This window comes from Bufo bufo, chromosome 11 (assembly GCF_905171765.1).
Source record: "Bufo bufo chromosome 11, aBufBuf1.1, whole genome shotgun sequence".
NCBI lineage: Eukaryota > Metazoa > Chordata > Amphibia > Anura > Bufonidae > Bufo > Bufo bufo.
The window spans coordinates 74,156,640-74,183,444 of record NC_053399.1 but is presented as its reverse complement, the minus strand read 5'-3'; the positions used below and the strand labels follow the sequence as shown (position 1 = coordinate 74,183,444).

The 26,805-nt window shown below is 46.4% G+C and overlaps 2 protein-coding genes across 2 annotated transcripts in view; one reads left to right on the top strand and one right to left on the bottom strand.

Annotated features, from left to right (window-relative positions):
- LOC120981625 (ribonuclease inhibitor-like) overlaps positions 1-4,778 on the top strand; it is a 340,361-nt gene extending 335,583 nt beyond the window's left edge. Inside the window, exon 5 of the mRNA XM_040411196.1 lies at positions 3,980-4,778. Coding sequence (XP_040267130.1) covers positions 3,980-4,067 — 88 coding nt within the window. The 3' untranslated portion in view covers positions 4,068-4,778. The remainder of the gene's footprint in view (positions 1-3,979) is intronic.
- The window catches only part of LOC120981622 (NACHT, LRR and PYD domains-containing protein 3-like), a 3,400,916-nt gene that overhangs the window by 875,696 nt on the left and 2,498,415 nt on the right, over positions 1-26,805 (bottom strand). The gene's annotated exons all lie outside the window — the stretch shown is intronic.

The following is a 26,805-nucleotide window of genomic DNA, read 5'->3' as shown; positions in this document are numbered from 1 at the left end:
AGTAGTGGATATAGTGCTCACAGTCAGTGCAATACTCGACTCACATTGAAGTAACCACAGTATTTTGTTGTAGGGCAGATGCTCCACCTACTGAAGGTGTCAAGTAAAATAACCAACGGTGTAGTGTGGTGTCCCACCGGGACTTAAAGCAGTGTTGTGGGGTAACACCCTGGGAGGGCAGAGACTTCCATGTAAGCGCTCAACACCAACACACTAGTGATAAGCGGCATAGGCAATATTCGAAATTCACAATATATTGTGCATTTTTGGCAGAATATTTGCCGTAAATTCGAGAATTCGTGATCTCCAGTCATTAGTTTCTTGATTGCGAAAATCGGCAATGTAATACATTTGGGATAAAAATTTGCAATTAGAATATTCGCGATCAACACTAAGGAGTAGGCAACTTTCCTATTGGTTGCTAGGGTTGTTGCTAAGTGACGATATTTGCGATAAATTCGCAATTAGAATATTTGCGAATACAAATATATAGCACTATATTCTAAATATTTGCGAATTATCGAAGTGGTGATATTAGCGATTTAAAATTTGCGATTCGAATATTCGTGCTCAACACTACAACACACAAAAATGAAGGCGTTAATGCAGTAGTAGCCACAGTATTCAGTGGTAATTATTATATACAGGTTACAAAAAACATAGACATACAAATGATCTATGAATGTACGATGTAAAAAGACCCTGGAGAGTAAGTATAAACCCACTCAGTGTACATAAATACACCTAATTCCGAAAATTAACTGAGATTAAATGGGTATATCATCAAAAAATAAATAAAGTGCACTTGCACTTTATACCCTTTGGGTGTTATATGTCTCTATACATACATATCAATTGGGGTCACGGATTTATACACAGCATTAAGCTAGCTGATTTACTTTTTGTCTCCATCTCCCCCCCCCCCGTCTTTTCTTCGATATACATGTGCTGATATACCTCCTCAGGTGTAGTCAATTTTTTATCTGTTGTATCATGTTCTCATTTTATATATGTAACTTGTATTCAATAAAGGATTAATTTTTTGATGATATACCCGCTTAATCTCAGTTCATTTTGGGTATTAGGAGTATTCGGTGGTAGTAGATACCAAATACCAAATGCAAATACTCCACCTGTGGAAAGCCACGGTATTCAACGTTGGTGCAAGTACTTCACTTGTTAGTGTGATTACTTGCGGAAAGAGGTAATGTGACAGGATGTGCGATATGCAGTAATAGTGCGATAACTCCGCCTGTGGAAGGAAGGCAATATGACAGGATGTACAGCAACCAGTGGTAGTGCGTGACTGGGAGTGAGGAGGTAGCCATGCACCACCTGTAGAAGGGGTTAAAGTTGTAGTACTCACTATGTTCAGCGCCGAATAGCACCACGGTTAACAGTTGTTGTTTTTTTTGGTTGTTTTTTTTAAAATAATCATCCATGTGAAATCTGAAGCCCCAACCTAAACTAGGTGAAGAGGCAGGAAGGGGTTACATTTTAATTAATTATATATTTATGGAGTTAAACCCTAGACAAGGAAGGGGTTAATTTATGTATTTTTATAAATTTATTGGTGACCAGGGGCAGAGGTCAGTAGGCTCCTGGAGGAGGGAAACATCTGGGCTGAGAAGATTTGGTGCCTGGGGGACGGTCCCCTCCCCCCATAAACCAGTAAGGAGGTTGTGGCCTAGTAGTAGCAAGCCAACCGGAATGGATGGCAGAAAGAACGGCCGTGAGATACCCAAACCCTGGACCAAGAAGGCATGGGACGGGCATACTCGATGCCCAGTAGTGAGAAGCAGCGGCCAGCCAAGGAGGGGATGCGACCACTGGGAAATGGTACCGGCAGGCCCGGGAGGGAAGGAGGTGGAGGGGGAGAGGAGGTGCGCAAGCACTAGGTGAAATAAAGTGGAGAAAACCCAGGCAAGGAGGGGAATGAAGGATGAAAGAAATGGAGATGGCGAGGGGAGGGGTTCCCCATACTCACCCCTAGGGGGCGTAACTACCATAGTGGCAGACCATGAGACTGCTATGGGGCCTAGTGCAAGAGGGGACCCAGTTGGGATCATCCCCTCTTCTACTGGAGGTGAAAAACTTGGTCAGGGGATTAGGCGGAAACCTTTTTGTCCTGAGTGGGGGGCCTGGTTTGATCCTCGCCATGGGGCCCTTACTTCTCTATGTTCACCATAGTCACCCCACCTTCATCCTCTTCTCTACACCCCTCCTCGGGGTACCAGTAGGATCACCTCTTCAGCTGCTAGCACCGAGGTGGTAGAGAGGCTGGAGTGGAGGGGGGACTGCAGAAATGAAGGTGTACCCATGGCTGGTGGGATGCAGTGGAGCTGGGCTGCCCTGGTCCACTTTGGGGAGGTCGGGCGGTGAGGGGAACCGAGACCGGCCTTCCTTCCGGGGTAAACAGAGAGGCAAGGTGTCCGTTTTCCATGCCTAAAGGGGAAAAAAGTTAAATAACAAACTAAAATAATAAAGAAAAATGGCGGATAGATGCCCTGCAAAGCAGTAAGGTTTGCTTCCTACAGACACTAAGCTAAAACTGACTATCTCAGTAGGGGTATAGTTGAGAGGAGCAGCTAACTTTTTTTTGCTTAGTGTCGCTTCCTAGTGCCAGAAGCTATACCCATGGTCTCCTGTGTCTCCTAATGATACGAGCGAGAAAATTATTTTTCAGCTGCACAGTGTCTGTGAAACAGGAATGACATACGGACAGCAAAAAACAGACAAACTGATCCTTCACCGAGGCATCTTTTCATTGACCATCATAGACTACCTTTTTATGGATTTGAGCATGGACACAGACATGTGAATAAGGCCTCATGCACACGACAGTTGTTTTATTCCGTGTCCGTTGTTCGGTTTTTTCGTGATTTTCTGCGGACCCATTGACTTTCAACGGGTCCGTTGAAAACTCGGCGAATGCACCGTTTGTCATCCGCGTCCGTGATCCGTGGTTCCAGTCCGTCCAAAAAAATAAGACCTGTCCTTTTTTTTTCACGGAAAACGGTTCGCGGACCCGTTCAAGTCAATGGGACCATAAAAAAACGTGGAGGCACACAAGATTGTCATCCGCGTCCATTTTTTTTCCTATCATTTGCATGGCAAACTTGACTTAGACTTTTTTTTACTTTCCTTCATGTCTGGTGATCCTCCAAAAATAAAGGAAGACATAAGGAAACAAGAACGGATCACGGAACAATGGAACCCCATTTTGCGGAACGGAACACAACAACGGTCGTGTGCATGAGGCCTAAGGCTTAATACTGCCGCCAATTACCGCATAAACTAGTAAGCGCTCGGTCACCGGGTAATTGGAATCTTTCAACAGAATTAAAACTCATTGGTCGTGGCAGATTGTGCTTTGTAATCATGATCTGCTGCCGGCAAACAATGATTCAGTGATGTTACATAGCGAGCTTTCCAGACATCACCAGTCCTTCCATCAGGCGTCCTACAAGGATGTATGAAGAAACAATAAGAACAGAGACATTGGGGAATGAAGTGGCATTTAAAAAACAACAGAATATCAAAGATCTTGAGAATGAGTCCTTAATTATCTGACAGATAAGGGGTGTGAAAGTTTTATGGTCTCTAAATTTATATTATCTTAGAGACCTGGTGCCCCCACTATGTCCATTCATTCTCCCATGTCTCCGTTCTTATTAGATATGTAGTGCTGTTTCTTCATATATTGTGGTATACCCGATGAAGGGACTGTTGATGTCTGGAAATCTCACTATGTAACATCATTACTTCTATTTTTGTTGGCCATTAAAAGGTATCAAACCTGCAAGACTCTGATTTAGTTTCTCTTAATGAGAGCACTAAACCAAAGGGGAGATTTACAAAACACATAAGATTGTAGACACCCCATGTTCAGGAGATCAATTCCCTGACTGGTCTGATGTCAGGAGGAAACCTCACAATACAACCTCACTAATGCTGGGTGCACTGTTTTCTCTTCTAGTCTGTGGGACAATGGATTATCTGAAGAGGAGAAGGAAGCCCCAAGAAAACTGAAAAAGCAGAAACCAAATATGAAAATCATTTTCTAAACAGAGAAGAAACCGGATTCCTCTCAGTGATGAGCAGATAACAGGACTTTGGTGGTGAAGACTTCTTCAGAGGTCTGGTATTAGGAGCGTCTCCTGGTGCATTATGGGTAATATCACAGATCTACAGAAGATAAGGAAATGTCTAATATTATAATAAAGATGATACCAGAAATGTTCTTCTCCAGCTAATTATATGTCCAGTAACTAAATCCCTTCATAATAAGCCCAAATCCAGGCCTATGGGATGTAGTAGCGTCTCCTGAAGGTCATGTAGGTTGTCAGCAGTATAATACTGGTTGTCACACTGGAGGAGGCCGCTCATTGCACACAGTGTAAATAACAAATCACACAAACTGTTATTTCAGTTTCTATTTTATCTTTTACTTGATGCGACTCCCGGACATACCAGTGTTCACATGATCTGTCTCCCGATCACCAGGACCAATAGAAGTGACATGGCGGTGTGCGGTATTTTACTGTACATACACAGTTCGAGTGCTGTGTAAAATGACAAAAAGAAGACAACGGGTATAAAATGGTCCTAAATGGACTCCTCTTGAGAAGACGCCCAGCTGCCACCCTACACATGAACTACAGTATGAAAAGAAACACGATTCAGGGAATCTCCCTCTTACCAGCTCAATCAGAGAACCACAATATCCACAAGGCTGTCAGCGTGTCACCGTGAGTAGACTCTTGAATGCAAGTGAGAAAAAAAAAACAGCACTGCCGTATTACAAACTGGTCACTTTATTGGAAGAAAAAACACTCAAGCAATAAAAAACACAATTGTCAAAATAATGGCATGATCATGAAAAACTAGTTAAAATACATGTAAGAAAATAGATTTAGCTATCAAGAGAAGCCACGTCATTAACAGGTGGAGTAAACCTGGTGTTAGCTCCAGGGGAACAGGCATCTGTGGATGGAATGTGCTACAACAATTCATCAGCACAAGTGAATAGAACACTGTTCAGACACACACAGGATGCAATAAACACCATGGAAAAGATACTAGAAATAAAGATGGTAAATTAATATATGTATCATTTACAACATCAATAATAATACTATGATTGTATTCATTCATTGCTAATTTACGTCTGTCACTTGACTGATTTATACTATTAAAACAATAAAAATTGTTAAAAGAAAACAACAAAAAAAACAGGTATGGGTGCCAATTAACAGGTAAGGGTGCGTTTTTGTGTGTGTCAAACAAAGGTGTCAGTTTATGAAAAGATTTGTTTGAGAAAAAATTGGCGCTTCTGTGCAAAATGGAATACTGTCCAGCATCTATTAGCAGGCCCAGAACACAAAAACCTTCTTATTTGTTTCTGACGGTATGGCCATATAAACTCCAAGAGTACCCCTCTTTACCCTCTGTCGCAACTTGGGGGAAAGAAGCTTCCACCGACGGAGCTATGCCTTTTCTGGTTTTTGCTTTCTGGCCACAGCAATGTAGGTGCAGATCAGCTTATCGTCTGCAACTCACCACCTATCATGAGATACCATACCTTTTATGGATTTTTGTAGCTGGCAGAATGAGAATGCGCCTGTTGTCCAATCAAAGTTCTGTGCTATTATGGAATGTACTTAGCACCTCTGCAATTGCTCTACCTGCTCCAGGAATCCAAAAGCAGGTTCTAACCCAGAATTTCATTGTAGCTATAAACAATAGTGCTCAGAGACTAGAATACATCCATGCTGACTTCTGTGGCTGCAATCCTAACCCTTTCTAGCATATCTTATCCATTGAAATGAAAGCTCTGTTTAACCACGTCAGCCCACCTAGCTTAAACCCCCTTAATGACCAGACCACTTTTTACAATTCTGCACTACACTTCTTTCACGGTTTATTGCTCGGTCATACAACTTACCACCCAAATGAATTACTTCTCACTAATAGAGCTTTCATTTGGTGGTATTTCATTGCTGCTGACATTTTAACTTTTTTTGATATTAATAAAAAATGATTGAAATTTTTGCAATAAAATGAAATTTTTCAATTTCTGTTGTAAAATTTTTGAAATAAAACTACATTTCTATATAAATTTTTCTCTAAATTTATTGATCTACATGTCTTTGATAAAAAAAATGCAATAAGTGTATATTTATTGGTTTGGGTAAAAGTTATAGCGTTTACAAACTATGGTGCAAAAAAATTAATTTACGCACTTTGACTTTCTGAGCACCTGTCATGTTTCCTGAGGTTCTACAATGCCCAGACAGTAGAAACACCCCACAAATGACCCCATTTCGGAAATTAGACACCCTAAGGTATTCGCTGATGGGCATAGTGAGTTCATGGAATTTTTAATTTTTTGTCACAAGTTAGCGGAAATGGAATTTTTTTATTTTATTACAAAGTCTCATATTCCACTAACTTTTGACAAAAAATAAAATTTGACATGAACTCACCATGCCCCTCACGGAATACCTTGGGGTGTCTTCTTTCTAAAATGGGGTCACTTGTGGGGTATTTATACTGCCCTTGCATTTTAGGGGCCCTAAAGCGTGAGAAGTAGTTTGGAATCCAAATGCGTAAAAATGCCCTGTGAAATCCTAAAAGTACTCATTGGAATTTGGGCCCCTTTGCGCACCTAGGCTTCAAAAAAGTGTGACACTTTTTTGCAGCCTAGGTGTGCAAAGAGGCCCAAATGCCAATGAGTACCTTTTAGGAGGGCATTTTTAGGCATTTGATTCCAGACTTCTTTTCACGCTTTAGGGTCCCTAAAATGCCAGGGCAGTATAAATACCCCACATGTGACCCCATTTTGAAAAGAAGACACCCCAAGGTATTCCGTGAGGGGCAAGGCGAGTTCATAGAAGTTTTTTTTTTTTTTTTAGCACAAGTTAGCGAAAAAAAAATTTTAAAATTTTTTTCTCACAAAATCTCCCTTTCCGCTAACTTGTGACAAAAAGTTCAATCTTTCATGAACTCAATATGCCCCTCAGCGAATACCTTGGGGTGTCTTCTTTCCAAAATGGGGTCATTTGTGGGGTGTTTGTACTGCCTTGGCATTTGAGGGTCTCCGCAATCATTACATGTATGGCCAGCATTAGGAGTTTCTGCTATTCTCCTTATATTGAGCATACGGGTAATGAGATTTTTTTTTTCCGTTCAGCCTCTGGGCTGAAAATAAAAATGAATGGCACAGATTTCTTCATTCGCATCGATCAATGTGGATGAAAAAATCTCTGCCAAAAAATGTGCAGGAATATACAAATCTGTAAATTTGGTGTTAAAGTGGTCTATGAGGGGCCGAATTTTGTGGAGCCGGTCAAAAGCTGGGTGGCCTCTGGGACGAGAGGTGCTGTTATCACTAAAGTGCAGGAAACGCAGGATGGTCTTAAATCGTGTCCTGGACATGGCAGCAGAGAACATGGGCATGTGATGAATTGGGTTTGTGGACCAATATGACCGCAATTCATGCTTTTTTGTCAGGCCCATGTTGAGGAGAAGGCCCAGAAAAGCCTTAAGTTCAGAAATTTGGACGGGTTTCCACTGGAAAAACTAGGCATAAAAGCTTCCCGGGATGGCGGCTATAAATTGAGTGGCATACCGGTTTGTTTCTACCACGACTAAGTCAAAGAGCTCCGCAGTGAAGAACAGATCAATAAACCCCAGTGTCGATCCGATCTCAGATGTCTCAACCCGAACTCCAGACTGGGCGGTGAAAGGGGGAACTACTGGTGCGGCTGAAGTGGGGGGCTGCCAATCAGGGTTTGCCAGCAACTCAGGAATTCTAGTGGCTCTAAGGGCCTGTCTGTGCGGTGGCTGCGACGGGGGAACTACTGCACGTGCCACCGTACCAGCTTCAACTGCCCTTCTGGTGCTCGTCACTTCACCATATTCTACGGCAGTGCTGGTACTAGGTCCAGGATGGGCTGCGCTGCTGGTGTATGCCTCAGCACGTAATCCGCCAGTGCCAGCCCCACTCTGCTGCCCTTGAAGCGGATCCTGCGCAACCTGTAGTCTAGCAACACGGGGCCGGATACGCCTAGTGGTATCAGGGACCTCAACCTCATCGTTCGAACTTTGGGTCAGACTGCCACTGCTTTCTACAGGTTCGTATTCTGACCCGCTGAATTTGTCAGATGAGGGTTCCCATTGCTCATCCGACTGGGTCAGAAGCCTGTAGGCCTCTTCAGAAGAATACCCCTTCTCGCGAGATGACGCGTTTTTGCTTCCAGGAGGAATAACTCGGCCGCCCGCAGGACGCATCCCTGTGATAGGCGGTCAGGAGGTGGTTAACTGCAAAACAAAATGGCTGCCTCCAGAAAATCAATATGAGAGCGTCCATGAAAATTTCAATAGATGGAACACTGAGCGTGTCACAATGGAACCCTTCAGCATCCATGGATGATGACATCACAATGGACCTTTGCGGTTTTCCTTCCTGGCAGCAGCCATGATCCTTCAGTCTTCAGTCAGGTGTGGATCCATGCACATAAACAGGTATGGGTGCCAATCAACAGGTAAGGATTCGTTTTTTGTGTGTGTCAAACAAAGGTGTCAGTTTTTGGAAAGATTTGTTTGAGGAAAAATTGGCTCTTCTGTGCAAAATGGAATACTGTCCAGCGATTATTAGCAGGCCCAGAACACAAAAGCCTTCTTATCTGTTTCTGACGGTATGGCCATATAAACTCCAAGAGTACCGATTTATACCCTATGTCGCAACTTGGGGGAAAGAAGCGGCCACCGACGGAGCTATGCCTTTTCTGGTTTTTGCTTTTTTGCCACTGCAATGCAGGTGCAGATCAGTTTATCTTCTGCAACTCACCACCTATCATGAGATTCCATACCTTTTATGGAATTTTGTAGCTGGCAGAATTAGAATGCGCCTGTTGTCGAATCAAAGTTCTGTGCTATTATGGAATGTACTTAGCACTTTTGAAATTGCTCTACCTGCTCCAGGAATCCAAAAGCAGGTTCTAACCCAGAATTTCATTGTAGCTATAAACAAAAGTTCTCAGTGCCTATAATTCGTCCATGCTGACTTCTGTGGCTGCAATCCTAACCCTTCCCAGCATTTCTTATCCATTGAAATGACAGCTCTGTTTAACTGCAAAACAAAATGGCTGCCTCCAGAAAATCAATATGGCAGCCTCCATGAAAATTTCAATAGATGGAACACTAAGCGTGTCACAATAGAACCCTTCAGCATCCAAGAATGATGACATCACAATGGGCCCTTGCTGTTTTCCTTCCTGGCAGTAGCCATGATTAGAGTTGAGCGAACACCTGGATGTTCGGGTTCGAGAAGTTCGGCCGAACTTCCTGGAAATGTTCGGGTTCGGGATCCGAACTCAACCCGAACTTCGTCCCGAACCCTTTTGAAGTCAATGGGGACCCGAACTTTTCGGCACTAAAAAGGCTTTAAAATAGCCCAGGAAAGGGCTAGAGGGCTGCAAAAGGCAGCAAATGTACGTAAATCCCCTGCAAACAAATGTGGATAGGAAAATGAATAAAAATAAAAATAAAATAAATTAAAATTAACCAATATCAATTGGAGAGAGGTCTCATGGCAGAGAATCAGGCTTCATGTCATAGCAGAGAATCAGGCTTCACGTCACCCACCACTGGAACAGGCCATTGTCAGATATTTAGGCCCCGGCACCCAGACAGAGGAGAAAGGTCCCATAGCAGAGAATCAGGCTTCAAGTCATAGCAGAGAATCAGGCTTTATGTCATAGCAGAGAATCAGGCTTCAAGTCATAGCAGAGAATCAGGCGTCATGTCATAGCAGAGAATCAGGATTCACGTCACCCACCACTGGAACAGGCCACTGTCAGATATTTAGGCCCCGGCACCCAGACAGAGGAGAGAGGTCCCATAGCAGAGAATCAGGCTTCATGTCATAGCAGAGAATCAGGCTTCACGTCACCCACCACTGGAACAGGCCACTGTCAGATATTTTTAGGCCCCGGCACCCAGACAGAGGAGAGAGGTCCCATAGCAGAGATTCAGGCTTCATGTCATAGCAGAGAATCATGCTTCATGTCACCCAACACTGGAACAGGCCACTGTCAGATATTTTTAGGCCCCGGCACCCAGACAGAGGAGAGAGGTCCCATAGCAGAGATTCAGGCTTCATGTCATAGCAGAGAATCAGGCTTCATGTCACCCAACACTGGAACAGGCCACTGTCAGATATTTAGGCCCCGGCACCCAGACAGAGGAGAAAGGTCCCATAGCAGAGAATCAGGCTTCAAGTCATAGCAGAGAATCAGGCTTTATGTCAAAGCAGAGAATCAGGCTTCAAGTCATAGCAGAGAATCAGGCTTCATGTCATAGCAGAGAATCAGGCTTCACGTCACCCACCACTAGAACAGGCCTCTGTCAGATATTTAGGCCCCGGCACCCAGACAGAGGAGAGAGGTCCCATAGCAGAGAATCAGGCTTCAAGTCACCCACCACTGGAACAGGCCACTGTCAGATATTTTTAGGCCCCGGCACCCAGACAGAGGAGAGAGGTCCCATAGCAGAGAATCAGGCTTCATGTCATAGCAGAGAATCAGGCTTCACGTCACCCACCACTGGAACAGGCCATTGTCAGATGTTTAGGCCCCGGCACCCAGACAGAGGAGAGAGGTCCCATAGCAGAGAATCAGGCTTCATGGCATAGCAGAGAATCAGGCTTCACATCACCCACCACTGGAACAGGCCACTGTCAGATATTTTTAGGCCCTGACACCCAGACAGAGGAGAGAGGTCCCATAGCAGAGAATCAGGCTTCCTGTCATAGCAGAGAATCAGGCTTCACGTCACCCACCACTGGAACAGGCCATTGTCAGATATTTAGGCCCCGGGCACCCAGACAGAGGAGAGAGGTCCCATAGTGAAGAATCAGGCTTAATGTCACCCACCACTGGAACAGGCTATTGTCAGATATTTTTAGGCCCCGGCACCCAGACCGAGGAGAGAGGTCCCATAGCAGAGAATCAGGCTTCATGACATAGCAGAGAATCAGGCTTCAAGTCATAGCAGAGAATCAGGCTTCACGTCACCCACCACTGGAACAGGCCATTGTCAGATATTTAGGCCCCGGCACCCAGACAAAGGATAGAGCTCCCATAGCAGAGAATCAGACTTCATGGCATAGCAGAGAATCAGGCTTCACGTTACCCACAACTGGAACAGGCCACTGTCAGATATGTTTAGGCCCCGGTACTCAGACAGAGGAGAGAGGTCCCATAGCAGAGAATCAGGTTTCATGTCATAGCATAGAATCAGGCTTCAAGTCATAGCAGAGAATCAGGCTTCATGTCATAGCAGAGAATCAGGCTTCATGTCATAGCAGAGAATCAGGCTTCATGTCATAGCAGAGAATCAGGCTTCAAGTCATAGCAGAGAATCAGGCTTCATGTAACCCACCACTGGAACAGGCCATTGTCAGATATTTAGGCCCCGGCACCCAGACAGAGGAGAAAGGTCCCATAGCAGAGAATCAGGCTTCATGTCATAGAAGAGAATCAGGCTTCAAGTCATAGCAGAGAATCAAGCTTCACGTCACCAAACACTGGAACAGGCCATTGTCAGATATTAAGGCCCCGGTACCCAGACAGAGGAGAGAGGTCCCATAGCAGAAAATCAGGCTTCATGTCATAGCAGAGAATCAGGCTTCATGTCACCCACCACTGGAACAGGCCATTGTCAGATATTTTTTGGCCACGGCACCCAGACAGAGGAGAGAGGTCCCATAGCAGAGAATCAGGCTTCATGTCATAGCAGAGAATCAGGCTTCATGCCACCCAACATTGGAACAGGCCATTGTCAGATATTTTTAGGCCTCGGCACCCAGACAGAGGAGAGAGGTCCCATAGCAGAGAATCAGGCTTCATGTCATAGCAGAGAATCAGGCTTCATGTCACTTAACACTGGAACAGGCCACTGTCAGATATTTTTAGGCCCCGGCACACAGACAGAGGAGAGAGGTCCCATAGCAGAGATTCAGGCTTCATGTCATAGCAGAGAATCAGGCTTCATGTCACCCAACACTGGAACAGGCCACTGTCAGATATTTTTAGGACCCGGCACCCAGACAGAGGAGACGTTCATTCAACTTTGGGTTGCCCCGCAATATAATGGTAAAATGAAAATAAAAAAAGGATTGAATGAGGAAGTGCCCTGGAGTACAATAATATATGGTTATGGGGAGGTAGTTATAAATGTCTAATCTGCACAAGGGATGGACAGGTCCTGTGGGATCCATGCTTGGTTCATTTTTATGAACGTCAGCTTGTCCACATTGGCTGTAGACAGGCGGCTGCGTTTGTCTGTAATGACGCCCCCTGCCTTGCTGAATACACGTTCAGACAAAACGCTGGCCGCCGGGCAGGCCAGCACCTCCAAGGCATAAAAAGCTAGCTCTGGCCACGTGGACAATTTGGAGACCCATAAGTTGAATGGTGCCGAACCATCAGTCAGTACGTGGAGGGGTGTGCACACGTACTGTTCCACCATGTTAGTGAAATGTTGCCTCCTGCTAACACGTTCGTTATCAGGTGGTGGTGCAGTTAGCTGTGGCGTGGAGACAAAACTTTTCCACATCTCTGCCATGCTAACTTTGCCGTCAGAGGAGCTGGCCGTGACACAGATGCGTTGGCGACCTCTTGCTCCTCCTCTGCCTTCACATTGGGCTTCCACTTGTTCCCCTGTGACATTTGGTAATGCTCTCAGTAGCGCGTCTACCAACGTGCGCTTGTACTCGCGCATCTTCCTATCACGCTCCAGTGTAGGAAGTAAGGTGGGCACATTGTCTTTGTACCGGGGATCCAGCAGGGTGGCAACCCAGTAGTCCGCACACGTTAAAATGTGGGCAACTCTGCTGTCGTTGCGCAGGCACATTTGTACCTGGCCTCTGCTGTTGCAAAAAACCTCCCTCTGAGTCACTTCTAAGAGACTGGCCTGAAAGTGCTAAAAATGACCCCTCTTCCTCCTCCACCTCCTCCTGGGCCACCTCCTCTTCCATCATCGCCCTAAGTGTTTTCTCAAGGAGACATAGAAGTGGTATTGTAACGCTGATAACGGCGTCATCGCCACTGACCATGTTGGTGAAGTACTCAAAATAGCGCAACAGGGCACACAGGTCTCGCATGGAGGCCCAGTCATTGGTGGTGAAGTGGTGATGTTCCGCAGTGCGACTGACCCGTGCGTGCTGCAGCTGAAACTCCACTATGGCCTGCTGCTGCTCGCACAGTCTGTCAAACATGTGCAAGGTGGAGTTCCACCTGGTGGGCACGTCGCATATGAGGCGGTGAGCGGAAAGGCCGAAGTTACGCTGTAGCGCAGACAGGCGAGCAGCGGCAGGATGTGAACGCCGGAAGCGCACACAGACGGCCCACACTTTATGCAGCAGCTCTGACATGTCGGGGTAGTTGTGAATGAACTTCTGCACCACCAAATTCAGCACATGCGCCAGGCAAGGGATGTGCGTCAAACCGGCTAGTCCCAGAGCTGCAACGAGATTTCGCCCATTATTGCACACCACCAGGCCGGGATTGAGGCTCACCGGCAGCAACCACTCGTCGGTCTGTTGTTCTATACCCCGCCACAACTCCTGTGCGGTGTGGGGCCTGTCCCCCAAACATATGAGTTTCAGAATGGCCTGCTGACGTTTACCCCGGGCTGTGCTGAAGTTGGTGGTGAAGGTGTGTAGGAGGAGGAGGCAACAGGAGGCAAAGAATGTTGCCCTGCGATCCTTGGCGGCGGAAGGACGTGCGCCAAACAGCTCTTCGCCTGGGGCCCAGCCGCCACTACATTTACCCAGTGTGCAGTTAGGGAGATATAGCGTCCCTGGCCGTGCTTACTGGTCCACGTATCTGTGGTTAGGTGGACCTTGCCACAGATGGCGGTGCGCAGTGCACATTTGATTTTATCGGATACTTGGTTGTGCAGGGAAGGCATGGCTCTCTTGGAGAAGTAGTGGTGGCTGGGAACAACATACTGTGGGACAGCAAGCGACATGAGCTGTTTGAAGCTGTCTGTGTCCACCAGCCTGAATGACAGCATTTCATAGGCCAGTAGTTTAGAAATGCTGGCATTCAGGGCCAGGGATCGAGGGTGGCTAGGTGGGAATTTACGCTTTCTCTCAAATGTTTGTGAGATGGAGAGCTGAACGCTGCTGTGTGACATGGTTTAGATGCTTGGTGACGGAGGTGGTGTTGTTGGTGGTACATCCTCTGTTTGCTGAGCGGCAGGTGCCAACGTTCCTCCAGAGGCGGAGGAAGAGGCCGAGGCGGCAGCAGCAGAAGAGGTAGAAGGGGGAGCCTGAGTGAGTTCCTTGTTTTTAAGGTGTTTACTCCACTGCAGTTCATGCTTTGCATGCAGGTGCCTGGTCATGCAGGTTGTGCTAAGGTTCAGAACGTTAATGCCTCGCTTCAGGCTCTTATGGCACAGCGTGCAAACCACTCGGGTCTTGTCGTCAGCACATTGTTTGAAGAACTGCCACGCCAAGGAAGTCCTTGAAGCTGCCTTTGGGGTGCTCGGTCCCAGATGGCGGTGGCCAGTAGCAGACGGACTCTCTTGGCGGCGGGTGTTCTGCTTTTGCCCACTGCTCCCTCTTTTGCTACACTGTTAGCTTTGTCTCACCACTGCCTCTTCCTCCGAATTCTGAAATTCAGTGGCACGACCTTCATTCCATGTGGGGTCTAGGACCTCATCGTTTCCTGCATCGTCTTCCACCCAGTCTTCCTCCCTGACCTCCTGTTCAGTCTGCACACTGCAGAAAGACGCAGCAGTTGGCACCTGTGTTTCGTCATCATCAGAGACGTGCTGAGGTGGTATTCCCATGTCCTCATCATCAGGAAACATAAGTGGTTGTGCGTCAGTGCATTCTATGTCTTCCACCGCTGGGGAAGGGTTAGGTGGATGCCCTTGGGAAACCCTGCCAGCAGAGTCTTCAAACAGCATAAGAGACTGCTGCATAACTTGAGGCTCAGACAGTTTCCCTGATATGCATGGGGGTGATGTGACAGACTGATGGGCTTGGTTTTCAGGCGCCATCTGTGCGCTTTCTGCAGAAGACTGAGTTGGAGATAATGTGAACGTGCTGGATCCACTGTCGGCCACCCAATTGACTAATGCCTGTACCTGCTCAGGCCTTACCATCCTTAGTACGGCATTGGACCCCACCAAATATCGCTGTAAATTCTGGTGGCTACTGGGACCTGAGGTAGTTGGTTCACTAGGACGTGTGGCTGTGGCAGAACGGCCACGTCCTCTCCCAGCACCAGAGGGTCCACTAACACCACCACGACCATGTCCGCGTCCCTTACTAGATGTTTTCCTCATTGTTACCGTTCACCACAATAAGAAAAAAATTATTTGGCCCAATGTATTGAATTCAAATTCAGGCCTTTTTTTACAGGCACCTAACACTATCTGGCTATCTATTTAGGTACCCTATTACACTAATACAGGCACAGCAGTAACGACAGATTTAGCTAAATATAAATTGTAGGCCTAGTATTTAGGCCCTGGATGACAGGTATCCCTTTTACGGACAGAATTAGACTTAGAAATGCACGGTAGCGTGTGAAGTTATTGAGGATGACCCTATCAGCACCTTCAATCTAATATACCCTTTTATGGATAGATTTAAACTTGGCCTGATACAGCAGAAAACAATTATTTAGGGAATTGCTAAGTTGGGAATTGTATTCAACCCATAACAAAAACTGTGCTTCGGCAGACAGCAGACAGTATTACAATTGGCTAGCCACAGCTGAAACACCAGATTTAGGGTACTGCTATTTTGGCAATTGTATTTTACCCCTCATTAAAATAGCAAGCACAGTCCAGCCCCTGATGTAGGATATAGCAAAAAAAAAAACACACTATTGATGGTTAAAAATGGACTTGGTGGCAGCTTGTGCCGCCGATCACCCCAGAAAAAAGTGACTGAAAAACGCTCTGGGCAGCCTTAAAACAGTGAGCAATTGAATAGCAGAGGTTGTATGATACACAGCTGTATATCGATCACTTCAGTAAGTAAATCACTGCCTAATCTCGCCCTAACAGCAGCAGCTGCATCCTATCCCTACACTGATCAGAGCAGAGTGACGTGCGGCGCTACGTGACTCCAGCTTAAATAGAGGCTGGGTCACATGCTGCACTGGCCAATCACAGCCATGCCAATAGTAGTCATGGCTGTGATGGCCTCTTGGGGCAAGTAGTATGACGCTTGTTTTAAAAAAGCGCCAAGAAAGCGCCGAACACCGAACCCGAACCCGGACTTTTACAAAAATGTTCGGGTCCGTGTCACGGACACCCCAAAATTCGGTACGAACCCGAACTATACAGTTCGGGTTCGCTCATCCCTAGCCATGATCTTTCATTTTTCAGTCAGGTGTGGATCCATGCACATCAACAGGTATGGGTGCCAATCAACAGGTAAGGGTGCAATTTTGTGTGTGAAACAAAGGTGTCAGTTTATGGAAAGATTTGTTTGAGAAAATATTGGCGCTTCTGTGCAAAATGGTATACTATCCAGCGTCTATTAGCAGGCCCAGAACACAAAAGCTTTCTTATCTGTTTCTGATGGTATAACCGTATAAAATCCAAGAGTACCGATCTATACCCTCTGTCACAACTTGGGGGAAAGAAGCGGCCACCAACGGAGCTATGCCTTTTCTGTTTTTTGCTTTTTGGCCACTGCAATGTAGGTGCAGATCAGTTTATCGTCTGCAACTCTCCCCCTATCATGAGATACCATACCTTTTATGTATTTTTGTAGCTGGCAGAATAATAATGCGCCTGTTGTCCCATCAAAGTTATATGCTATTATTGAATGTACTTAGCACCTCTGCAATTGCTCTACCTGCTCCAGGAATCCAAAAGCAGGTTCTAATGCAGAATTTTATTGTAGGTATAAACAATAGGGTTGAGAGACTAGAATTCATCCATGCTGACTTCTGTGGCTGCAATCCTAACCCTTCCCAGCAATTCTTATCCATTGAAATGACAGCTCTGTTTAACTGCAAAACAAAATGGCTGCCTCCAGAAAATCAATATGGCAGCCTCCATGAAAATTTCAATAGATGGAACACTGAGCGTCTCACAATGGAACCCTTCAGCATCCATGGATGATGACATCACAATGGACTCTTGCTGTTTTCCATCCTGGAAGCAGCCATGATCCTTCATTCTTCAGTCAGGTGTGGATCCATGCACATCAACAGGTATGGGTGCCAATCAACAGAGAAGGGTGCGTTTTTGTGTGTGTCAAACAAAGGTGTCAGTTTATGGAAAGATTTTTTTGAGGAAAAATTGGCGCTTATATGCAAAATGGAATACTATCCAGCGTCTATTAGCAGGCCCAGAACACAAAAGCCTTCTTATCGATTTCTGACGGTATGGCCATATAAACTCCAAGAGTACCGATCTATACCCTCTGTCACAACTTGGGGGAAAGAAGCGGCCACCGACGGAGCTATGCATTTTCTGGTTTTTGCTTTTTGGCCACTGCAATGTAGGTGCAGATCAGTTTATCGTCTGCAACTCTCCACCTATCATGAGATACCATACCTTTTATGTATTTTTGTAGCTGGCAGAATAATAATGCGCCTGTTGTCCAATCAAAGTTCTATGCTATTATTGAATGTACTTAGCACCTCTGCAATTGCTCTACCTGCTCCAGGAATCCAAAAGCAGGTTCTAATGCAGAATTTCATTGTAGCTATAAACAATAGTGCTCAGAGACTAGAATTCATCCATGCTGACTTCTGTGGCTGCAATCCTAACCCTTCCCAGCAATTCTTATCTATTGAAATGACAGCTCTGTTTAGGTGCCAAAAAAAATGTCTGCCTCTAGAAAATCAATATGGCAGCCTCCATGAAAATTTCAATAGATGGAACACTGAGTGTGTCACAATGGAACCCTTCAGCATCCATGGATAATGACTAGGGATGAGCAAACCCAAACTGTATAGTTCGTACCGAATTTTGGGGTGTTCGTGACACGGACCCGAACCCGAACATTTTCGTAAAAGTCCGGGTTCGGTGTTCGGCGTTTTCTTGGCGCTTTTTGAAAGGCTGCAAAGCAGCCAATCAACAAGCGTCATACTACTTGCCCCAAGAGGCCTTCACAGCCATGCCTACTATTGGCATGGCTGTGATTGGCCAGTGCAGCATGTGACCCAGCCTCTATTTAAGCTGGAGTCACGTAGCGCCACACGTCACTCTGCTCTGATTAGTGTAGGGATAGGATACAGCTGCTGCTGTTAGGGACAGATTAGGCAGTGATTTACTTACTGAAGTAATCGATGTACAGCTGTGTATCATTCAACCTCTGCTATTTAATTGCTCACTGTTTTAAGGCTACCCAGAGCGTTTTTCAGTCACTTTTTTCTGGGGTGATCGGCGGCCATTCTGTATCTTGTGGTGCGCCAGCACAAGCTGCCACCAAGTACATTTAACCATCCATAGTGGTTTTTTTGTTGTTGCTATATCCTACATCAGGGGCTTGGCTGTGCTTGCTATTTTATTGAGGGGTGAAATACAATTGGCAAAATAGCAGTACCCTAAACCTGGTGTTTCAGCTATGGCTAGCCAATTGTAATACTGTCTGCTATCTGGCAAAGGATATATTTTTTTCTGAGTTGAAATACAATTCCCAACTTAGCAATTCCCTAAATCAGTGGTTTCTGCTGTATCAGCCAAGTTTAAATCTATCCATAAAAGGGTATATTAGATTGAAGGTGCGGATAGGGTCATTCTCATTAACTTCAAACGCTACCGTCTATCTCCAAGTCTAATTCTGTCCGTAAACATATACTTGTCATCCAGCGCCTAAATAATAGGCCTAAAATCTATATTCAGCTAAATCTGTGGTTACTGCTGTGCCTGTATTAGTGTAATACGGTACCTAAGTAGATAGCCAGATAGTGTTAGGTGCCTGTAAAAAAAAAAAAGGCCTGAATTTGAATTCAATACATTGGGCCAAATAATTTTGTTCTGCCACACGTCCTAGTGTACCAACTACCTCAGGTCCCAGTAGACGCCAGAATTTACAGCGATATTTGGTGGGGCCCAATGCTGTTCTAAGGATGGTAAGGCCTGAGCGGGTACAGGCATTTGTCAATTGGGTGGCCGACAGTGGATCCAGCACGTTCACATTATCTCCCACCCAGTCTTCTGCAGAAAGCGCACAGATGGCGCCTGAAAACCAAGCCCATCAGTCTGTCACATCACCCCCATGCAAACCAGGGAAACTGTCTGAGCCTCAACTTATGCAGCAGTCTCTTTTGCAGTTTGAAGACTCTGCTGGCAGAGTTTCCCAAGGGCATCCACCTAGCCCTTCCCCAGCGGTGGAAGACATAGAATGCACTGACGCACAACCACTTATGTTTCCTGATGATGAGGACATGGGAATACCACCTCAGCACGTCTCTGATGATGAAACACAGGTGCCAACTGCTGCGTCTTTCTGCAGTGTGCAGACTGAACAGGAGGTCAGGGAGGAAGACTGGGTGGAAGACGATGCAGGGGACGATGAGGTCCTAGACCCCACATGGAATGAAGGTCGTGCCACTGACTTTAAGAGTTCGGAGGAAGAGGCAGTGGTGAGACCGAGCCAACAGCGTAGCAAAAGAGGGAGCAGTGGGCAAAAGCAGAACACCCCCCGCCAAGAGAGTCCGTCTGCTACTGGCCACCGCCATCTGGGACCGAGCACTCCAAAGTCAGCTTCAAGAAGTTCCCTGGCGTGGCAGTACTTCAAACAATGTGCTGACGACAAGACCCGAGTGGTTTGCACGCTGTGCCATCAGAGCCTGAAGCGAGGCATTAACGTTCTGAACCTTAGCACAACCTGCATGACCAGGCACCTGCATGCAAAGCATGAACTGCAGTGGAGTAAACACCTTAAAAACAAGGAACTCACTCAGGCTCCCCCTGCTACCTCTTCTGCTGCTGCCTTGGCCTCTTCCTCCGCCTCTGGAGGAACGTTGGCACCTGCAGCCCAGCAAACAGAGGATGTACCACCAACAACACCACCTCCGTCACCAAGCATCTCAACCATGTCACACGGCAGCGTTCAGCTCTCCATCTCACAAACATTTGAGAGAAAGCGTAAATTCCCACCTAGCCACCCTCGATCCCTGGCCCTGAATGCCAGCATTTCTAAACTACTGGCCTATGAAATGCTGTCATTCAGGCTGGTGGACACAGACAGCTTCAAACAGCTCATGTTGCTTGCTGTCCCACAGTATGTTGTTCCCAGCCGCCACTACTTCTCCAAGAGAGCCGTGCCTTCCCTGCACAACCAAGTATCCGATAAAATCAAGTGTGCACTGCGCAACGCCATCTGTGGCAAGGTACACCTAACCAAAGATACGTAGACCAGTAAGCACGGCCAGGGACGCTATATCTCCCTAACTGCACACTGGGTAAATGTAGTGGCGGCTGGGCCTCAGGCGAAGAGCTGTTTGGCGCACGTCCTTCCGCCGCCAAGGATCGCAGGGCAACATTCTTTGCCTTTTGTTGCCTCCTCCTCCTACTCGGCTTCCTCCTCCTCTTCTTCCACCTGCTCATCCAGTCAGCCACACACCTTTACCACCAACTTCAGCACAGCCCGGGGTAAACATCAGCAGGCCATTCTGAAACTCATATGTTTGGGGGACAGGCCCCACACCGCACAGGAGTTGTGGCGGGGTATAGAACAACAGACCGACGAGTGGTTGCTGCCGGTGAGCCTCAATCCTGGCCTGGTGGTGTGCGATAATGGGCGAAATCTCGTTGCAGCTCTGGGACTAGCCGGTTTGACGCACATCCCTTGCCTGGCGCATGTGCTGAATTTGGTGGTGCAGAAGTTCATTCACAACTACCCCGAAATGTCAGAGCTGCTGCATAAAGTGCGGTCCGTCTGTGCGCGCTTCCGGCGTTCACATCCTGCCGCTGCTCGCTTGTCTGCGCTACAGCGTAACTTCGGCCTTCCCGCTCACCGCCTCATATGCGACGTGCCCACCAGGTGGAACTCCACCTTGCACATGCTGGACAGACTGTGCGAGCAGCAGCAGGCCATAGTGGAGTTTCAGCTGCAGCACGCACGGGTCAGTCGCACTGCGGAACATCACCACTTCACCACCATGCGAGACCTGTGTGCCCTGCTGCGCTGTTTTGAGTACTCCACCAACATGGCCTGTGGCGATGACGCAGTTATCAGCGTTACAATACCACTTCTATGTCTCCTTGAGAAAACACTTAGGGCGATGATGGAAGAGGAGGTGGCCCAAGAGGAGGGGGAGGAGGAAGAGGGGTCATTTTTAGCACTTTCAGGCCAGTCTCTTAGAAGTGACTCAGAGGGAGGTTTTTTGCAACAGCAGAGACCAGGTACAAATGTGGCCAGACAGGGCCCACTACGGGAGGACGAGGATGAGGAGGAGGTGGAGGAGGATGAGGATGAAGCATGTTCACAGCGGTTTGGGACCCAACGCAGCTTGGGCCCATCAATGGTGCGTGGCTGGAAACGCAGGACGATGACGATACGCCTCCCACAGAGGACAGCTTGTGCTTACCTCTGGGCAGCCTGGCACACATGAGCGACTACATGCTGCAGTGCCTGCTCACCGACAGCAGAGTTGACCACATTTTAACGTGTGCGGACTACTGGGTTGCCACCCTGCTGGATCCCCGGTACACAGAGAACGTGCCCACCTTACTTCCTGCACTGGAGCGTGATAGGAAGATGTGCGAGTTCAAGCGCACGTTGGTAGAAGCGCTACTGAGAGCATTCCCAAATGTCACATGGGAACAAGTGGAAGCCCAAGGCGAAGGCAAAGGAGGAGCAAGAGGTCGCCAACGCAGCTGTGTCACGGCCAGCTCCTCTGAAGGCAGGGTTAGCATGGCAGAGATGTGGAAAAGTTTTGTCAACACGCCACAGCTAACTGCACCACCACCTGATACGGAACGTGTTAGCAGGAGGCATTTCACTAACATGGTGGAACAGTACGTGTGCACACCCCTCCACGTACTGACTGATGGTTCGGCCCCATTCAACTTCTGGGTCTCCAAATTGTCCACGTGGCCAGAGCTAGCCTTTTATGCCTTGGAGGTGCTGGCCTGCCCGGCGGCCAGCGTTTTGTCTGAACGTGTATTCAGCACGGCAGGGGGCGTCATTACAGACAAATGCAGCCGCCTGTCTACAGCCAATGTGGACAAGCTGACGTTCATAAAAATGAACCAGGCATGGATCCCACAGGACCTGTCCATCCCTTGTGCAGATTAGACATTTATAACTACCTCCTCTTAACCATATATTATTGTACTCCAGGGCACTTCCTCATTCAATCCTCTTTTTATTTTCATTTTACCATTATATTGCGGGGCAACCCAAAGTTGAATGAACCTCTCCTCTGTCTGGGTGTCGGGGCCTAAACATATCTGACAGTGGCCTGTTCCAGTGTTGGGTGACATGAAGCATGATTCTCTGCTATGACATGAAGCCTAAATCTCTGCTATGGGACCTCTCTCCTCTGTCTTGGTGCTGGGGCCTAAAATTTTCTGACAATGGCCTGTTCCAGTGGTGGGTGACATGAAGCATGATTCTCTGCTATGACATGAAGCCTGATTCTCTGCTATGGGACCTCTCTCCTCTGTCTGGTTGTCGGGGCCTAAACATATCTGACAGTGGCCTGTTCCAGTGTTGGGTGACATGAAGCAATATTCTCTGCTATGACATGAAGCCTGAATCTCTGCTATGGGACCCCTCTCCTCTGTCTGGGTGCCGGGGCCTAAAAATATCTGTCAGTGGCCTGTTCCAGTGGTGGGTGACATGAAGCCTGATTCTCTGCTATGACATGAAGCCTGATTCTCTGCTATGGGACCTCTCTCCTCTGTCTGGATGTCGGGGCCTAAACATATCTGTCAGTGGCCTGTTCCAGTGTTGGGTGACATGAAACATGATTCTCTGCTATGACATGAAGCCTGAATCTCTGCTATGGGACCTCTCTCCTCTGTCTGGGTGCCGGGGCCTAAAAATATCTGACAGTGGCCTGTTCCAGTGGTGGGTGACATGATGCCTGATTCTCTGATATGACATGAAGCCTGATTCTCTGCTATGGGACCTCTCTCCTCTGTCTGGATGTCGGGGCCTAAACATATCTGTCAGTGGCCTGTTCCAGTGTTGGGTGACATGAAACATGATTCTCTGCTATGACATGAAGCCTGAATCTCTGCTATGGGACCTCTCTCCTCTGTCTGGGTGCCGGGGCCTAAAAATATCTGACAGTGGCCTGTTCCAGTGGTGGGTGACATGAAGCCTGATTCTCTGCTATGACATGAAGCCTGAATCTCTGCTATGGGACCTCTCTCCTCTGTCTGGGTGCCGGGGCCTAAAAATATCTGACAGTGGCCTGTTCCAGTGGTGGGTGACATGAAGCCTGATTCTCTGCTATGACATGAAGCCTGAATCTCTGCTATGGGAACCCTCTCCTCTGTCTGGCTGCCGGGGCCTAAAAATATCTGACAATGGCCTGTTCCAGTGGTGGGTGACATGAAGCCTGATTCTCTGCTATGACATGAAGCCTGATTCTCTGCTATGGGACCTCTCTCCTCTGTCTGGGTGCCGGAGCCTAAAAATATCTGACAATGGCCTGTTCCAGTGGTGGGTGACATGAAGCCTGATTCTCTGCTATGACATGAAGCTTGATTCTCTGCTATGGGACCTCTCTCCTCTGTCTGGGTGCCGGGGCCTAAACATATCTGACAGTGGCATGTTCCAGTGTTGGGTGACATGAAGCATGATTCTCTGCTATGACATGAAGCCTGATTCTCTGCTATGGGACCTCTCTCCAATTGATATTGGTCAATTTTTATTTATTTTATTTTTATTTATTTCCCTATCCACATTTGTTTGCAGGGGATTTACCTACATTTTGCTGCTTTTTGCAGCCCTCTAGCCCTTTCCTGGGCTGTTTTACAGACTTTTTAGTGCCGAAAAGTTCGGGTCCCCATTGACTTCAATGTGGTTCGGGGCGAAGTTCGGGTCGAGTTCGGATCCCGAACCCGAACATTCCAGGAAAGTTCGGCTGAACTTCTCTAACCCGAACATTCAGGTGTTCGTCGAACTCTAATGATGACATCACAATGGACACTTGCTGTTTTCCATCCTGGAAGCAGCCATGATCCTTCATTCTTCAGTCAGGTGTGGATCCATGCACATCAACAGGTATTGGTGCCAATCAACAGGTAAGGGTGCGTTTTTGTGTGTGTCAAACAAAGGTGGAAGGATTTGTTTGAGGAAAATTGGCGCTTCTGTGCAAAATGGAATACTATCCAGCGTCTATTAGCAGGCCCAGAACACAAAAGCCTTCTTATCTGTTTCTGACGGTATGGCCCTATAAACTCCAAGAGTACCGATCTATACCCTCTGTCGCAACTTGGGGGAAAGAAGCGGCCACCGACGGAGCTATGTCTTTTCTGTTTTTTGCTTTTTGGCCACTGCAATGTGTGTGAAGATCATTTTATCATCTGAAACTCACCACCTATCATGTGATACCATACCTTTTATGGATTTTTGTAGCTGGCAGAATGAGAATGTTCCTGTTGTCCAATCAAAGTTCTGTGCTATTATGGAATGTACTTAGCACCTCTGCAATTGCTCTACCTGCTCCAGGAATCCAAAAGCAGGTTCTAACACAGAATTTCATTGTAGCTATAAACAATAGTGCTCAGAGACTAGAATACATCCATGCTGACTTCTGTGGCTGCAATCCTAACCCTTCCCAGCATTTCTTATTTATTGAAATGACAGCTCTGTTTAAGTACAAAACAAAATGTCTGCCTCTAGAAAATCAATATGGCAGCCTCCATGAAAATTTCAATAGATGGAACACTGAGTGTGTCACAATGGAACCCTTCAGCATCCATGGAGGATGACGTCACAATGGACCCTTGCTGTTTTCCTTCCTGGCAGCAGTCATGATCCTTTATTCTTCAGTCAGGTGTGGATCCATGCATATCAACAGGTATGGGTGCCAATCAACAGGTAAGAGTGCGTTTTTGTGTGTGTCAAAGAAAGGTGTCAGTTTATGGAAAGATTTGTTTGAGGAAAAAATGGCGCTTCTGTGCAAAATGGAATACTGTCCAGTGTCTATTAGCAGGCCCAGAACACAAAAGCCTTCTTATCTGTTTCTGACGGTATGGACATATAAACTACAATAGTACCGATCTATACCCTCTGTCGCAACTTGGGGGAAAGAAGCGGCCACCGACGGAGCTATGCCTTTTCTGGTTTTTGCTTTTTGGCCACTGCAATGTAGGTGCAGATCAGTTTATTGTCTGCAACTCAACACCTATCATGAGATACCTTTTATGGATTTCTGTAGCTGGCAGAATGAGAATGTGCCTGTTGTCCAATCATAGATCTGTGCTATTATTCAATGTACTTAGCACATCTTCAATTGCTCTACCTGCTTCAGGAATCCAAAAGCAGGATCTAACCCAGAATTTCTTTCTCTTTTTAAAATCTGTTTATTGATTTTATAACATGTAATACAATAATACAGTCAATGGTATGCAAACCAATATTGTACAATGCTCAATCAACGATTATAAACAAAGAAAGAGGTCTGGTGCAGATAATTATATTCAATAGAAGGGCAATAGCATATAGCATAGATGAGAAAAACTACCCGCATACACGTGTGGAACTATAATAAGCGGCAAAAGAGAACTATCCAGTTGATTAGCATAACTAAGACCAGAATAGACTCCAGCACAGTGCAAGTGAGCAGAGTCCCAATATTTGTAATAATTTTGGCCTGGAGTATAAACCTGTCTTTCTCACATAAGCAGTACGTTGTTTTGTACAAATTGGAAGCGTATTCAAATGAGCTAAGTAATCCAACAATGAAATTGTTGAAAACACAAAAACCGTGGGGATGGGGGGGGGGGGGAAGGGGGGGGGAAAGGGAGGGATGGAAGGAAAGAGGGTAGGTGTGATTGACAGGACATAGTTACGCATCAAGGTCTTTGGATCCAGTGAAAATACAAACAGACAAGTAGGAACTAGCTGTATAAGCCAGGCAACCAGTTATAAAGCAATGGCAGTGATATGAATAAATCACCTCAGTGGTGATGTTAACAAAATACTTTGTGACCTTAGGTATTAAGAGCTCAAGATATCCAACTCTTTGAGTTGGTGCTGGTTCATGATATCTCTCCTAGCTGTCCAGGGCCTAAAAATTTTTGTATATTTGTGATGGGAGAGTAATTCCCAATGTGATAATTCTTCTAGCCTTGCTAGAGCTTCGACTTTCCTTCTCCATTGAGAGATTGATGGAGCTATAGTTGATTTCCATTTGGAGGCAATTAGTATCCTAGCCGCTGCCAGCAAAACTCTCAGGAGGGATAGTTTTAGTTTGCCAAAGGATTAGGTATTAGAGTGAGAAGAGCTATTCCTGGACAACTAGGAAGTAGATCCTCATTTAATTCAAGGATATCCCTTATTACTTTAAAGACCAAGTCTCAAAAGATTTTAATTTTCGGGCATGACCACCATATGTGTAAAAAGGACCCTTTTTCAGAAAGACATCTCTAGCAACTATTCGAAGTGCCATCATACATCAGGCTTAATCTTACCGGGGTTAAGTACCACCTTGTGAGGACTTTGTATGCGTTCTCTTGTATGGTTACACATCTAGATATACTCTTGGGAGTATTTAAGATAATCTGAGTTTCTTTATCAGAGAATTTTACGTCTAGATCTTTCTCCCACTCCTTTATGAAGTAGAG